This window comes from Lagopus muta, chromosome 1, assembly GCF_023343835.1.
Source record: "Lagopus muta isolate bLagMut1 chromosome 1, bLagMut1 primary, whole genome shotgun sequence".
Lineage (NCBI taxonomy): Eukaryota > Metazoa > Chordata > Aves > Galliformes > Phasianidae > Lagopus > Lagopus muta.
Genome location: NC_064433.1, coordinates 33,833,884 through 33,847,079, shown reverse-complemented (window position 1 = coordinate 33,847,079; position 13,196 = coordinate 33,833,884). Strand labels below are relative to the sequence as shown.

At 40.8% G+C, this 13,196-nt stretch overlaps 2 protein-coding genes across 2 annotated transcripts; both read left to right on the top strand.

The window, feature by feature from the left end:
- The first annotated feature begins 2,160 nt into the window (after positions 1–2,160).
- TMBIM4 (transmembrane BAX inhibitor motif containing 4) lies at positions 2,161–10,368 on the top strand. The gene is made up of 7 exons (XM_048933934.1): positions 2,161–2,319; positions 3,756–3,864; positions 5,088–5,193; positions 6,748–6,781; positions 7,567–7,684; positions 8,504–8,549; positions 9,122–10,368. Exons 1-7 carry the CDS (start codon positions 2,226–2,228, stop codon positions 9,326–9,328), a joined length of 714 nt encoding a protein of 237 aa, XP_048789891.1. The 5' UTR covers positions 2,161–2,225; the 3' UTR covers positions 9,329–10,368.
- A 45-nt stretch (positions 10,369–10,413) lies between these two features.
- Positions 10,414–12,955, top strand: LLPH (LLP homolog, long-term synaptic facilitation factor). Its single transcript, XM_048933936.1, has 3 exons — positions 10,414–10,523; positions 10,602–10,785; positions 12,725–12,955. The coding sequence occupies exons 2-3, from the start codon at positions 10,605–10,607 to the stop codon at positions 12,886–12,888; spliced, it is 345 nt and encodes a 114-aa protein (XP_048789893.1). The 5' UTR covers positions 10,414–10,523; positions 10,602–10,604; the 3' UTR covers positions 12,889–12,955.
- Positions 12,956–13,196: the final 241 nt, after the last annotated feature.

Genomic DNA, 13,196 nt, shown 5'->3' with positions numbered 1-13,196 from the left:
TTCTGATTACTCCTAAAAAAAGTTCTCAGCTTTTCATCCTGAATCTTCCTTACTGCAGTTTAAACAACACTGCTTCCTATTTGATACTCTTCCACAGCTGGAGAATTGCAACCCTTTTATGGCCTTTATAAAGTATTTAAAGACTATTATGTCTCTCTTTTAGTCTCCAGTAGGCTCAGACTAATTGCAAATTTGCTCAAGCCCTTTCCACTGCGATACTCTGAAATTTTCTGTTCCTTGTGCAGAACTGAGGCCATCTATCATTTTCATGAGACTTTCAAATAGTAATTATCGTTAAGACAGCACACAGCAGTTTCCAACTTCATTATAAAGAGGCACCTTTTTCCAGCCTTAGCTGGAAAAAAAGCACGCTGTCTGTAGTAGTTACTCAAGATATTGAAAGGCAAATATTCTTTGTTATCTAAATACAGAAGGAAAAGCCCTTTTAATTCACAGAAGCAGGGAATAAAAAGCCTCTCAGATCAAAAGGGGGAATTGCAGTTCCAGTGAAGCTCATCCTTGTCTTGATAGCAAAAGTTCATTTTTTTTACTGAAGAAAACATTCCACAATATCTTAGCTCCTTAGTGATTCTCAGCTGACTCTAGCTTACTACTGTTTAATTAGGCTTGGGAGCAGTATTAATAATGATCACATTTCCTTATCAACTTGAAAACCTGAGACAACAAAGGCCTCCTTGGTATAGATCTACTAATAACCTCTTGCATTCCGCAAAGTGTATGGATCTAGCTAAACACATAAGTGTTTAGCTGCATGCACACATTCAAGACCATGTTCCTCACAGCTTTCTCAGTGCCTGTGAAGTGACCAGAGAGCTGCAGGTGACAGCCAATGCCCAGCTGGCAGAGCTCCAGCAGGTGACGGTTCCTGTGAGGACCTGTGCCATGCAGCTCTGATTTCACTAGCCAGAGAGCGTATAAACAGGAAGGGGAATGGCTGTTTACAAGGGTGGATAGTGATAGGACAAGGAGGAATGGTTTTAAACTAAGACAGGGGAGAGGTTAGATATTAAGAGGAATTTTTTCACCCAGAGGGTGCTGACGCACTGGAACAGGTTGCCCAAGGAGGTTGTGGATGCCCCATCCCTGGAGGCATTCAAGGCCAGGCTGGATGTGGCTCTGAGCAGCCTGGTCTGCTGGTTGGTGCACGTAGCAGGGGGGTTGAAACTTGATGATCATTATGGTCCTTTTCAATCCAGGCCATTCTATGATTCTAATATCCAGCACTGAGAAAATGCTGGAAGAACAAAGGTAGACACAAAAGAGCAGACAGCATAATTATTTCAAAAACAGTTGCTATTCAGCAATGCAAACAATGCATAAATCTCCAAATTCAGGATTAAAGCTGGCAGATTCCACTCTACAGCAATTAAAAATGCAAAAGGGCATTATGAAAATCATAAATTCTTCCCAGAATATGAAGTAACATTCATAATTCTTTCTATCTGCCACTTAGTATCTGAGGTCAGCCCAGCAGAAGATCTTTGCTCCAGATTATTTCATCACAGAATGGTATAATTTATTTACTCGTCCCTTGAGGATCTGAGCACAGTAGAGGCCGCAATGTTCCAGATTTAAAAGCACTTTGAGTCAAATCTATTACACACACTTCTAAAGCGTCTATCTAGCTCTTCAGTTTTTCAGAACACTTTGGATAACATTCACAAGTCAAAAAATATCATTTTGCATTCTGCCCCACAACCCAAACTCGTATCATTTGTGGATTCCTGCATAGGAATTACCACCTTGGGTAATCTTGTTGGGGCGATTCCACGCCTACAGAGGTGAATTGTTCAAAATCCTTGGTAACGTGGGGAAAATATCCAACATCTTTGCAGTCTACTGAAATAAAGTCAATTTACGCTGAGGGACACATGGTATAATCAGGGGAAAGCCTAACAAAATTCGATTTTGCGTGAAGCATTTATGTAAGCTACAGGTGGCAGAGCCAATGCACACAAGCGCCCGAAGGCTCTTCTGTGAGGCACAGTGGAACTGGGCCGTTCTGGAAGGGCTCGAGCGACGCGGCCCTCAGAGGGGCAGCCAACGGCACTAGCCCGCCGCAGCCGGGAGCGATGGACACAGCGCCGCCCCACAGCGGCCGCGGGCAGGCAGCTGCCGCCATCGAGGCGCTCGGCCGCTCGGCTGGGAGGCCTGCGGGGCGCTGCGGAGCCCGGAAGCGGAGCGAGTGCTGCGAAGCGGCGGCGATGGCGGCGGAGCAGCTGTACCCGCGGAGCTCTATCGAGGATGACTTCAACTACGGCAGCAACGTGGCTTCGGCCAGCGTCCACATCCGCATGGGTAGGGCTGGGGTGGGTGAGGGCCCCCGGGTGCCCGCAGCCAGCGCTGCCGCCTCCGCTGCCTCCTCCTCCTCCCCTGGGTCCCCCCGTTGCTGTTAACCCCTGCTGGGCTGGGCCTTTTGAAGCCCAAATGAATTGCTTTTATGTGTATAGATGTTAACATCGGTGCCCGTGATGACAGTAGTTCATCCGATGGGATCGGAGGGGTTTAATGTCTTCTGAGAGGTGTCAGAACATTGTCCCTCGGCGTAAGCCCTTGGGTGCCTGAGCAGCTGTGAAATATTGCTTTGCTGCTAATGTGCACGTCTTATACGCCCTGTGTTGCAGGAGGTATCTTCATCGGTAATTCTGGCTGAAATCTGTTGTTGAATATACCTGAAAGCAAAAACAGCTGCATGCTGTGGATTTTTTTATTAGCCAGATTTTTTTATTAGCCATTCCTGTCAAACAGGAGATCTCTTTCCATAAAAAGCACAGTTTTGATTGGAAGCAAAAGCAAAAATATGAAGGAGCTACCACCATTAGCAAAGCTGCTGATGCATTTCGTAATGGGGAAAGGAAGGCTGTGCCGGCCAGCAGGCTGCTCCTGGGTTTGTTCTGCTGCAACAAAGTGGGATCCCCTCCCTCGTGCCTTACAAAGATCTTTAACTGCTCCATCTGGCAGGTTGAGCTGCCAAATTTAACTCAGTTTCTCTTAGCATGTGGTCTTACGCTTGTTTAAACTGTTATTAAAGACTGGCTGCTTCTCACTGGAAGCTTATTCTTCCTTGCAGAGTTTTTTACCTACTGGATTTGATCTCCTTCCGTTCACAACAGGCATATCTGTATGATATACTGTATCATAGAGACCTGAACCACTCTCAGGAATTATGAAGCCTGTTAGCTTACTTGAGGAATTCCTTTTAGCAGCTTGTATCTGTAGAGATCCACCCAGTACAATGCAAGTTGGAAATGATGATAAATGATATCTAATATAGCAAAAAGTTAATGAAATACATTTTTATTGAAAAAAAAAAAGAAGAAGAAGTTGCCTTGAAAAAAAATATATAGCTCTTTCTGTCTCCATACAACCTCCAAGGTAATTATTCTTTATTTAGCTCCATTGGATACCAATAACTTGATGTAAAACGCATACTTTTAGTAATTTTCTAGTGAGTTAGATGCACTTCTCTCCAAGAGTCTGAAATGAATTCCTCCTAAATGTTTATTTTGTCATCATTGCTTATTTAACAGTGAGCGAGAAAAACGTGTAATTTTGTTGGACTACTCTATCAATGTCTTAAGGAAAAATGGCTTATTACCATTTTGATCTGTGCTGTTTCAGTGAATAAGGAATTTCCAATGGTCCATTTCAAAGAAAAAAACTCTGTCTGATTTAGTATTGGGCTTTCGAGGTGCAACTGAAAACTGATTCAATTTTTATTTTCTTTATTCTAGCCTTTCTACGAAAAGTTTACAGCATTCTGTCTATTCAGGTTTTCTTGACCACAGTCACATCTGCAATTTTTCTGTACTCCACTGGAGTACAGGCATTTGTTCATGAAAGGTAAGCACCATAATGAAACAGCACTGTTCATCACTGTGTTAAGTATAGCTTGTATAGTTGTTCTGGAGCACTTCTGTATTCCTGATCATGCACTGTGTTTTGATTCTGTAATAGAAACTTTGCAAGTGATTAGGAAATCATTTTAGGAAATCATTTTCAAATCACTATTAAATTTATTATAATTACAGTCATTAAAGTATATTTTAATCAATACTTCACTAGTAGTTTTTATTTAAATGTTTACAGTATGATTACCTACTTACAGTATCAGCTGCAGAACATCTGAATTATTGACATTTCTTGTTTGGAATGCTGTTGTTCCTGCGTGTCTGTTCCAGAGAGCTGGGTCATTTCATGCTCTTCTCCCTCCTTCCCCATCTTCTCTTCGTTGTCCTTTTTTTTTTTTCCTGAAAATCAGTCTTCTCTAAATTCTGTGGGTTTGTTTCTCTTTGCCTCTCAGATTGCCCTGTGAAAAACAAAGTCTCCAAACCAAACTGCAGTGAACAGTAGGGAAGAAGAGCAAATGGGGAAAGGAGGAGACCGCTGAGTCCAGTTTTAGTTTTCTCCCGAGTGCACTTCCAAACTTTGCATTTATTTTCACTTCATAGCCCTTATATAAAAGGAGAATCAACCACTAGATGAGTTTCTGTATAAGCTATCTTGTTTGCAGTAGATATTATAAAAGCAGTTTTGTAATTACATCTGCTTTTTAAAAATTGTTCTGGTCATTTAGAACCACTGTGCTTTTGTGTTTGCTTCTAGTCTAATTTTTGCTTGGATGGCTTCTTGAATGATTTAATTATGGCAATGTTTACTGGGCAGTACTGATTTTCTTTGGTACAGTTAGTGCCCACGTTTGTTGCTTTCAGGTGCTTATGAAAAAGAAATTAAAACATAGCAGAATTCCCTCTGGATGTGACAAAATACTTTGTATACTTTGAAAATAGTACTCAAGTTCAGATGGATTTTCTCTTTGTATAGATGATGGGTTCCTGGGCAATTTACAGCATAAAAAAAGTGCCTTTACTTGTAGTTGTACCATTTACAACTGATTTTCTATGTTGATATGCTTTGGAACAGTTTTATTTTAAAATTCACTGTATTTTGAATCTACAGAGCAGTCTCCATTTAGGTGGTCACTGAAGAGGTTGGTTTTATATAAACTGCTTTGTAGTCAAATGGGTATTTTAATTTTGATGACCTTTTCATATGGCACTTTACAGGCCTGCCTTGCTTTTGATATCTGTGTTTGGATGTTTGGCTATAAGCTTTGCACTGGCCCTCTACAGACACCAGCATCCTGTTAACTTATACCTGCTCTTTGGATTTGTAAGTATTGCTATAAATTTAGTTGTTAATAGTCTATAGAATATCTTCTTTCCAAGTGGACTCCTTGTATCAAGTAGCTGTTTTATTTTTCATATATTCCTTGAAAACAACTCAGACCTTTATGAATATGTAGGGTATTTTGGTTTTGAGATTAAATTAATAGGTTGTTCTTAGGTACAAGAAACCTGAATTAGAGGCTACCACTTACTATTTTTTTTTTCAGGAACAGAGTTAGGGTTTGAAATCAGATGGACAAGATTTATTTTTGCCTATGTGTGTTCCTGTTTATATATCTGTATTTATCTTGCTACCCTCACTGTTCTGTTCCTATCAGTTTCTAAGACACTGCTCAGTAGTAAAGAAGAAAGCTTGCCTTATTTGCTTAATGGGCAGCCTTCAGCAGAGGACCATATAAGCCAGCTGTATGTGTTAATGCTTAATTCTTAACCAACACTAGCAAGTCAAACAAAGCTATCCTCAGATTTCAGTCTCCTGCCTGCAGATGGTAGGCGTAGGCTAACTGTTGCTCCTGAACATCTTGGACTGTGGAGCAAATCAGTCTGCTGAAAAGAAGTCACAGCAGCACCATCACTAGAATTTGATGCTTTAGAGGCTTGCCTAAATTTTATCTGCATACAATGGGAAGATAGATTTTCTGTGTAAGTTTATAGGAGGATTAGTAATATCAGGTTTGTGTTCTTCCTGAAGTCTGATCTCTTTCCAGAGAGTAATTTTTTAAAAAATTATTGTTTTATTATTTAAAAAGAAAAAACAACTTTAAAGGGTTGCAGCTGTAAGAGGGAGTGCTGTAAGAGTTTCAGGAAATGTGGTGTGGCAGTTTGTGGCATGGCAGTTGAAGCACAACATTGTACAGGGACAGGAAGATTAAAAATTGCATGTGATAAATTGAGTGAAATGTGCTGTTGTTTCTGATCTCTTAGTTCATGCCACAGATACTTTCTCCTATTTTCTTGTAATGAAACTTAAACTGAAATTACCTTTTAGGAAAATTCAGGAGTCATGGTAGTCTTTGGTCCAGGCATCACTAATATGTTTGATGTTAAGTTAGCTTGATGAGTGAGGAGGGGAAGAACTTGACACTAAGCTGTGAAGTAAGATACTGAGAGTGTTTGATGGAAGTATTTTGAATATTGAAAAGTATACAGAAAGATGGCAACAGTTCATTTCTAATAGCAGTTCTGAGAAATCTTCAGGCCCCCTTGAACAGATTGTAAGGATTGTGGTAAGAATTCTGTGTGCTCTGAATAGAAAACCTGTATGGCAGTTTTCCACAATTGTTGTCACGCGTTCATTTTCAGTTTATATTTCATTCTTGTTACATATCACAGCAACATCCAGAATAGTAAGACGATACAGTTGTCATTTCCTTGTTGAAAATGAAGCATGTTATCATGTATAGAAATTATCAGGAGATCTATGTTATACATATTGGGATTATGTAGCAGAATAGATCTTAGTGTGTGTGAAGTCTCCATGCAAGTGGTGGTGGTGTTTTATTTTACTCATGTAATTTTTTGTTTTTACTTTTTGTAGACCCTCCTGGAAGCACTTACAGTTGCCATTACAGGTAAATGATAGCCATCCTGTTCTCTGATTCCTTAAATAAACTGGGAAAGGAATCCATTATATTATACTAATTGTCATGTGAGATTCCTCAGTGAGATATTAAGATGATTAAAAATTTTAAATGATGATGGTATGAATCTAGGAAAAACCCGGGTATATCAGAATAGGAAATTTGGGTTCTGGCCCAGGACTGAAGCTGTATGAACTTGAATAAACTTCCATCCATTCTTTTGGAATAACTAGCAGTGCTTCCCTATAAAGCATCTTTCAGCAGAGCTGACTTGCTAGTGGCAAAAATAAGAATATCATTTGTGGAAATGTACTTAAAAAAAGGAAGGCAGGAAGAAAAAAGCTCCAACCACTTCTTATCTTTTCCCTCTTACTTCCTTATCATAATGCTTAGGAGTTTTTTTGGAGGACTGTTTTGTAATTTGTTTGTTTGAATACAATGAGAAATTCAGCTAGCCTTTTACTTCAGATGTCACCCTGCAGTACACAAAATAATTTCTGTTACCCTTTCTTTTGTGAGTACAGAAGATCTGTTATCTTTATTTAAGAAGCTACAGCTATGCTATAAATGCCATAACTAGTGCAAGGGTCTGTGAATCATGTGGTCACCTGAAGCAGTAAACCAAGTTGAGGCATAATTTACACTTCCTGCTCGCAGAAATGCAAACAATCACAGGATGAAAAAAAATAATTCAGTAGTTTCTCCACTGCTGAGATAACTTAGCAAATGCATAAGGTAGTGTTCTCTAAATGACAGTTTGCTTTTTTTGTTTATAGTGAGTTTCTATGACGTGTCCATTGTCTTGCAAGCCTTCATTCTTACGACCGCTGTATTTCTTGGGCTGACTGTGTACACCTTGCAGTCAAAGAGAGACTTCAGCAAATTTGGAGCAGGGTATGTTATCTTAGCAATGAGATTTTTATTTTTTTATTAAGCTTGGTTTTTTTTCCTTTTTAAAGCAAGCTTTGCAGATTTAGTAAAGAATACAGGTCAGTAGCTAACCTGTGAAAGAGAATGGTGAGGGTGTTAATCATCTTAATTTATTAGTTTTATTTGGCTCTGTTCTTTTGAATAATTATTTTTTTTTAGTATAGCACACTTACAATTATTATGGTTCTTGTAACCATAATATTTACACTAGAAAACCAGATTAGCTGTATTTTTCACCAATACAGAATGGAGCTGTTTCAAATTTAACAGTACATTTAGGAGATAATTTTTGAGAGCTCTATAAAACAGAGTTCTACAGCTAATGCCAATGAACAGTTGGCATCTAAGAATTTTGGACATTTACCAAATACATTGTAAGGTTGGTTTTATGGGAGGAGAGTCATAGAATGGCACTTGAGTTGGAAGGGACCCAGTTCCAACTCCCTACAGTGGACAGGCTGCCCCCCACCAGCTCAGGCTGCCCAGGGCCCCATCCAGCCTGGCCTTGAGCACCTCCAGTGATGGGGCACCACAGCTCCTCTGGGCAGCCTGTGCCAGTGCCTCAACCACTCTCTAAGTGAAAAATTTCCCCCTAACATCTAATCTAAATCTCCCTGTTTTTTTAGTTTTAAACCACCCCCCCCTTGTTCTGTCGCTACCTACCCTCGTAAAAAGTTTATTTCCCTCTTACTTATAAGATCCTTTTAATTACTAGAGGAGACTTTAAATAAAATTTAAAACAAAAGGTATTGTTATTGCTCACAGATATTATTTTTTTTTCAGGCTCTTTGCTTGCTTGTGGATTTTAATCTTCTCATGTTTCTTGATGGTAAGATACCTTCTGATCAAAGTTAAAAATATTATTTCACTTAAATCCTGTACTAACTTCTACTATAACTAAAATATTTTAAAAATATTTTCTTGTAAAAATTTCCCAGGCAAGTCCATTGCTGTTGTATATTATGCTGGTAATCTTTTAACTATTCATTTCCAATTCATATTTTTGGTGGATGCTGGTCTCGCTGATATTAAAGTGGTGGTTGAGCTGATTGACAGTGTTGTCAGTTGAGATGCACTACTGCTCTGAGGAAAGGGGAAGGAGAGTTGAGTCTTAATCAGATTATTTTTTTTTAATTTGTCTTTTGTTGTTACTATTCTGGAGAACAGAGTTTGGTTTCTCTTAAGACACTTTTCACTTAGTTAAAGAGACTGTATGACTGGGAACTATGTGACATAAGAATATTGAAATGTCATTTTACTACACTATTTGTGTGTGTGCATAGCAGTGAAAGGACAGTATGTATCTACGTTTCAAGTGTGGCATATCTCAATGCACAATTTTAATATTAAGAAGAAAATGAAATTTACTTTCTTTTTTTTTCGTGCTTCGTTTGTCTTCAGCTGTTCTTCCATAGTGAAATAATGGAGCTGGTGTTTGCTGCTTCTGGAGCGCTTCTCTTCTGTGGATTTATTATTTATGATACTCACTTGCTGATGCACAAGTTATCCCCTGAAGAGTACATACTGGCTGCAATCAACCTTTACCTGGACATCATCAATCTGTTCCTCAACCTGCTACGCTTACTGGAGGCATTTAATAAAAAGTAATAAACAGGGATGTGATTGAAGAACCTGAATAGTGTTGGCTTGGATGATCTACAAACTGTGTGCTCGCATCTTTTAGAGACTGAATCTTTATTTCTCTTTCATTACATGGGTACTCATCCCTCCTTTGAGGTGAGGGGGAAGCTCTCAGTCTAAGTTCTTTTCTAGAATATGTGTTTTGTTTAGTTGATGTCGTGTATCCAATTAATTACACTCCATTTTTTATTTACTTAATTTGCACTTGATGTAATTCATGATTAAAATGTTTGCCAATTTCTGATTGCTCCAGAGCATGCTCAGAAAGTCTCTGACTGTAATTCAGTAGCTGCTGGAAATATTTCCTCTGTGATTGGCAGAGTAAGCAGCATAAAGGCAGACGGAAGTGATGTTTGTGCAGTGTTTTACTAAGTTAAAATTTCTTCTGGTCTTGGTTTGGTAAAATGGAATGCTGTCTGTGAAAGGGAGGTTCTGCTCTCAACATTGAGCCCTTAGGTGAGCTGGGAGATTATGAGGTCGCTTCATGGGAATGTTCTACATTCATTAAGGATGATTTATTGCCTATCTTTCAGTGTTTTGGAAAATCATTTGAAGATGGATTCTTGTGTATGCTAAGGTTAATGGTCTCTCAATAAAAAAATTAGAAAATCTTCTGTCAATTCTTGCAGCCAAGCATGGATGGAAGACGTAATTCTCACTGCTAGGCCACTTCTTGCAGCTGGGGTGAGGCAGTGGCATGTGGGCACCATACAGAGCTGCTGGAGCCCTGGAGCAGCTGGCAGCGTAACAGCTTTGAAGTCTTTTCTTACTTCTTGCTCAGTGTGGAAGCATTGGAATCCCGTGAGGTGCTGGCAGAAAGATTCCCAGACACCTAAGAAGCATTCCATTTCCTACCAGCAGCAAGGACAGCGGGTGCTTTCCATGCTGGCACTTTGCTTAGAATATTGCTAAGTATAGCTATAACGAGCGAGCGGGATGATTTTTCTGTCTTACAGATTAAGAAATGTGTAGAAGTAGCCCAAATAAAATCCCGACTATTCTCCTTGCGCCCGTGGGTTTCTTGCTGCCACCGCACTCGCAGACTTACGGTAGAACCCGCGAAGAGGCGGGACTTCCGCATCACGTGACTCTCCTCCGCGCCTGCGCAGACGGGGAGAGCAGCGCCGCGAGGGGCAGAGCGTGGTGCTGGCGCGGTGCTGAGGCGAGCCGGGGGCCTTGGGGCTTTAGGGGCGTCCTCGCGGCGTCAGCCTTACCGCTCCCCGCTTCTTTCCTCCTTCAGGACATGGCCAAGAGCCTGAGGAGCAAATGGAAGAGGAAGATGCGGGCGGAGAAGAGGAAGAAGAACGCTCCCAAGGAGCTGGAGAGGCTGAAGAGCATCCTGCGGACTGGCGCGGACGTCGTCATGGAGGAGGTCAAGGAGGTGGCGACCGTGCTGCCCGCCGAGGAGGTCCTGGAGAAGCAGGGTGAGTCGGACAGCCAGGTGCCGCCGGCCCCCGATTGCCCACAGCCCGCCCTCGGAGCTCCGGCCGGCCCGCTTCCCCGCCCCTGCCCGCCTTCCTCGTGGCGTGAGCCGCCTGCGCGTCGGCTCCGCGGCTGGAATCAGTAACAGGAAGCGGGAACGAAGATTTTTGCATGTTGGGAAGTGGTCAGGCATCTTAGCGAAGTCGCAATCCAAACTAAACCGTACCCCCTTTTCCTGACAGCCTACGTGGCGCTAACTGCGTGTTGCCATGGACGCAGCGAGGATCTGAAATGCTGCCAGTAGTGACTATCAGCCACACAGGCAGTTCTATCGGCTTAGGAAATACAGAGGAGGGTTATACGTTTGAGTAGCAGAACCTATAAGCCATCTTAAAGTTGGAAATAGAGGCTATGTAAAAAGTACACATATTCAGAGATAGCGTTCAAGGACTTCTTTTAAAGTCAGCCTAATGATGTGTGAAATTAGGAATTACTTGTTTGACAGCAAAGTCAAACCAAATTGTAAACAAGCTATTTTGTAGCTTTATTGCTGTGGTTGTTACTTTTTTTGGAAAGTTTGGATATCAAATAGCTCTGGTTTATTCCTTGACTTACATGCAGCAGGTTTTTACAAGACGTTACTTGTGTACTGCTTGGTACTATGGGTATTTTCTTTTTCCTGTTGTAAATAGAGGAAAAAACAAACCCACAGAAACACCAAAGTTGGAAAAGACCTACAGTATCATCCAGTCCGACCATCCACCAATCACTAAACCATGTCCCTCAACACAAAATCCAAAAGTTCCTTGAACACCTCCAGGGTCAGTGACTCCACCACCTCCCTGGGCAGCCCATTCCAGTGCCTGACCACTCTTTCAGAGAAGTAGTAATAAAAAAAAAGTGATGCTATATCTCTGCACTGCCAAGCAATAGCAGTTTATGTGAGCAGTAGCAGTTCTCATTGCCTGTTTCTGCATTCTCCAGGTCTGTGGAAACTGTTCTCCCCTCCATATTTTAGCTGTTGCTCACAACATCTGGATCTTTGGTCTGGGACAGACCAGCTATGACACTTGGAAAACCATGCTGTTATGAAGACTTTGTGTTTCTTTGATGTCTTGAGAAGTCTTTGGGACTGGGCCCTTTTTGTGTGCCCACCTTTGCAGACAGTAGCCCCCTGTGCTGGTTTTCTGCAGGCTACGTGTATTCCTATCCCAGCTTTAGGGCACCTAAACACACCTTTGTGGTGCAGATCCCTGTAGACTGTCAGCATTCTTCAACTACTGAAACAGTATGTTGGCCTTTGCCTCGTGAACTTTATTTTCCAACATTAAACAAACACAACATTAAAAAAATCTTCTTCCACTCAGTTAAGCTTCTGATAAAGCTTTTAGAGTTGTACGTGGAAAACTTGGAGCCAAGTTTGAAAGTAAATAGTATAGGGCTGTTCAAATCTGTACTTAACAAGATGTTCCCCTTGTAGCCTGGTTGTTTCACTAAGACAGCCACTTCTTTATCTGTCGTTATCACTCAATTTAATTTTATAGAACTTTCTTGGATCTCAAGCATTATACTTCAAAGCGTTTAATTGTACTTATGTTGTAGTAAACCACTGGTTTCCTCTAAGCTTGTAGCTTATGGTGGAGACCACAGGCAATGTTTTTAGATGCAATATTAGAACATAAGGCAGACTGTAGAATAAGTTTGCTTTCCCCAGCTGTGGGCCTTTAGGAGAAATTCTTCATATTTACTATCAGCCATTGAAGTTCCTGGGTTGCAGTTATATTGGTTTGCAAAGGGCTTTCAATGTATGAAGCCTTCTGCTCTTCCTGTACAAATACTGTTGTTTATGGAGATCTCATCATGTTTGTGAATCTTGGAAGAAAGTAGCTTCTGTGAAGCTTTTCATGCGTTTTACTGACTATAAATGCCTTTCTTTTTCAGATGACTGCAAAATGGACATAGATAATAAAAGAAATAAAAAAACTCTCCTAGACCAACATGGACAGTACCCAATATGGATGAATTCCAGGCAGAGAAAGAAGCTTAAGGCACAGCGCTTAAAAGGAAAGAAAAAATCAAAGTTAGCCAAAGGCCTAGCCTGGTAGATTCAAATTTTGTGAGGTTGTGAATGTTTTACTTTTCAAAATAAATATTCTGTACCAGCTACGTGTATTTTTGTGCTTGACCACGGTGTATGATTTATTGTGTTAAGTAAACCTTTGAAGAGATTGCTTGGCCAGCAAATGATGAAAGCAGTAGCAAGTCGCTATCTGCCAAACTTAACAAACAAACAGCAGAAAAGCAAGCTTAGTGCCTTTGAATGGACGGAATGCTCATCAATTTTCTTTGGGGGAGGGAGGATGGAGAGGGGGTTGTTCATGTTTTATTTTGTGGATGCTGTGTAAGCAATCCT

What these genes read in the sequence shown, in the direction of transcription:
- TMBIM4 (XM_048933934.1), top strand. Translation starts at nt 2,226, where the DNA reads ATGGCGGCGGAGCAGCTGTACCCGCGGAGCTCTATCGAGGATGACTTC. An exon ending in TATACCTGCTCTTTGGATTT is followed by an intron (nt 5,194 to 6,747) that starts GTAAGTATTGCT and finishes TACTTTTTGTAG; the next exon opens with ACCCTCCTGGAAGCACTTAC. An exon ending in TTCAGCAAATTTGGAGCAGG is followed by an intron (nt 7,685 to 8,503) that starts GTATGTTATCTT and finishes TTTTTTTTTCAG; the next exon opens with GCTCTTTGCTTGCTTGTGGA.
- LLPH (XM_048933936.1), top strand. Translation starts at nt 10,605, where the DNA reads ATGGCCAAGAGCCTGAGGAGCAAATGGAAGAGGAAGATGCGGGCGGAG. An exon ending in GGAGGTCCTGGAGAAGCAGG is followed by an intron (nt 10,786 to 12,724) that starts GTGAGTCGGACA and finishes TTTCTTTTTCAG; the next exon opens with ATGACTGCAAAATGGACATA.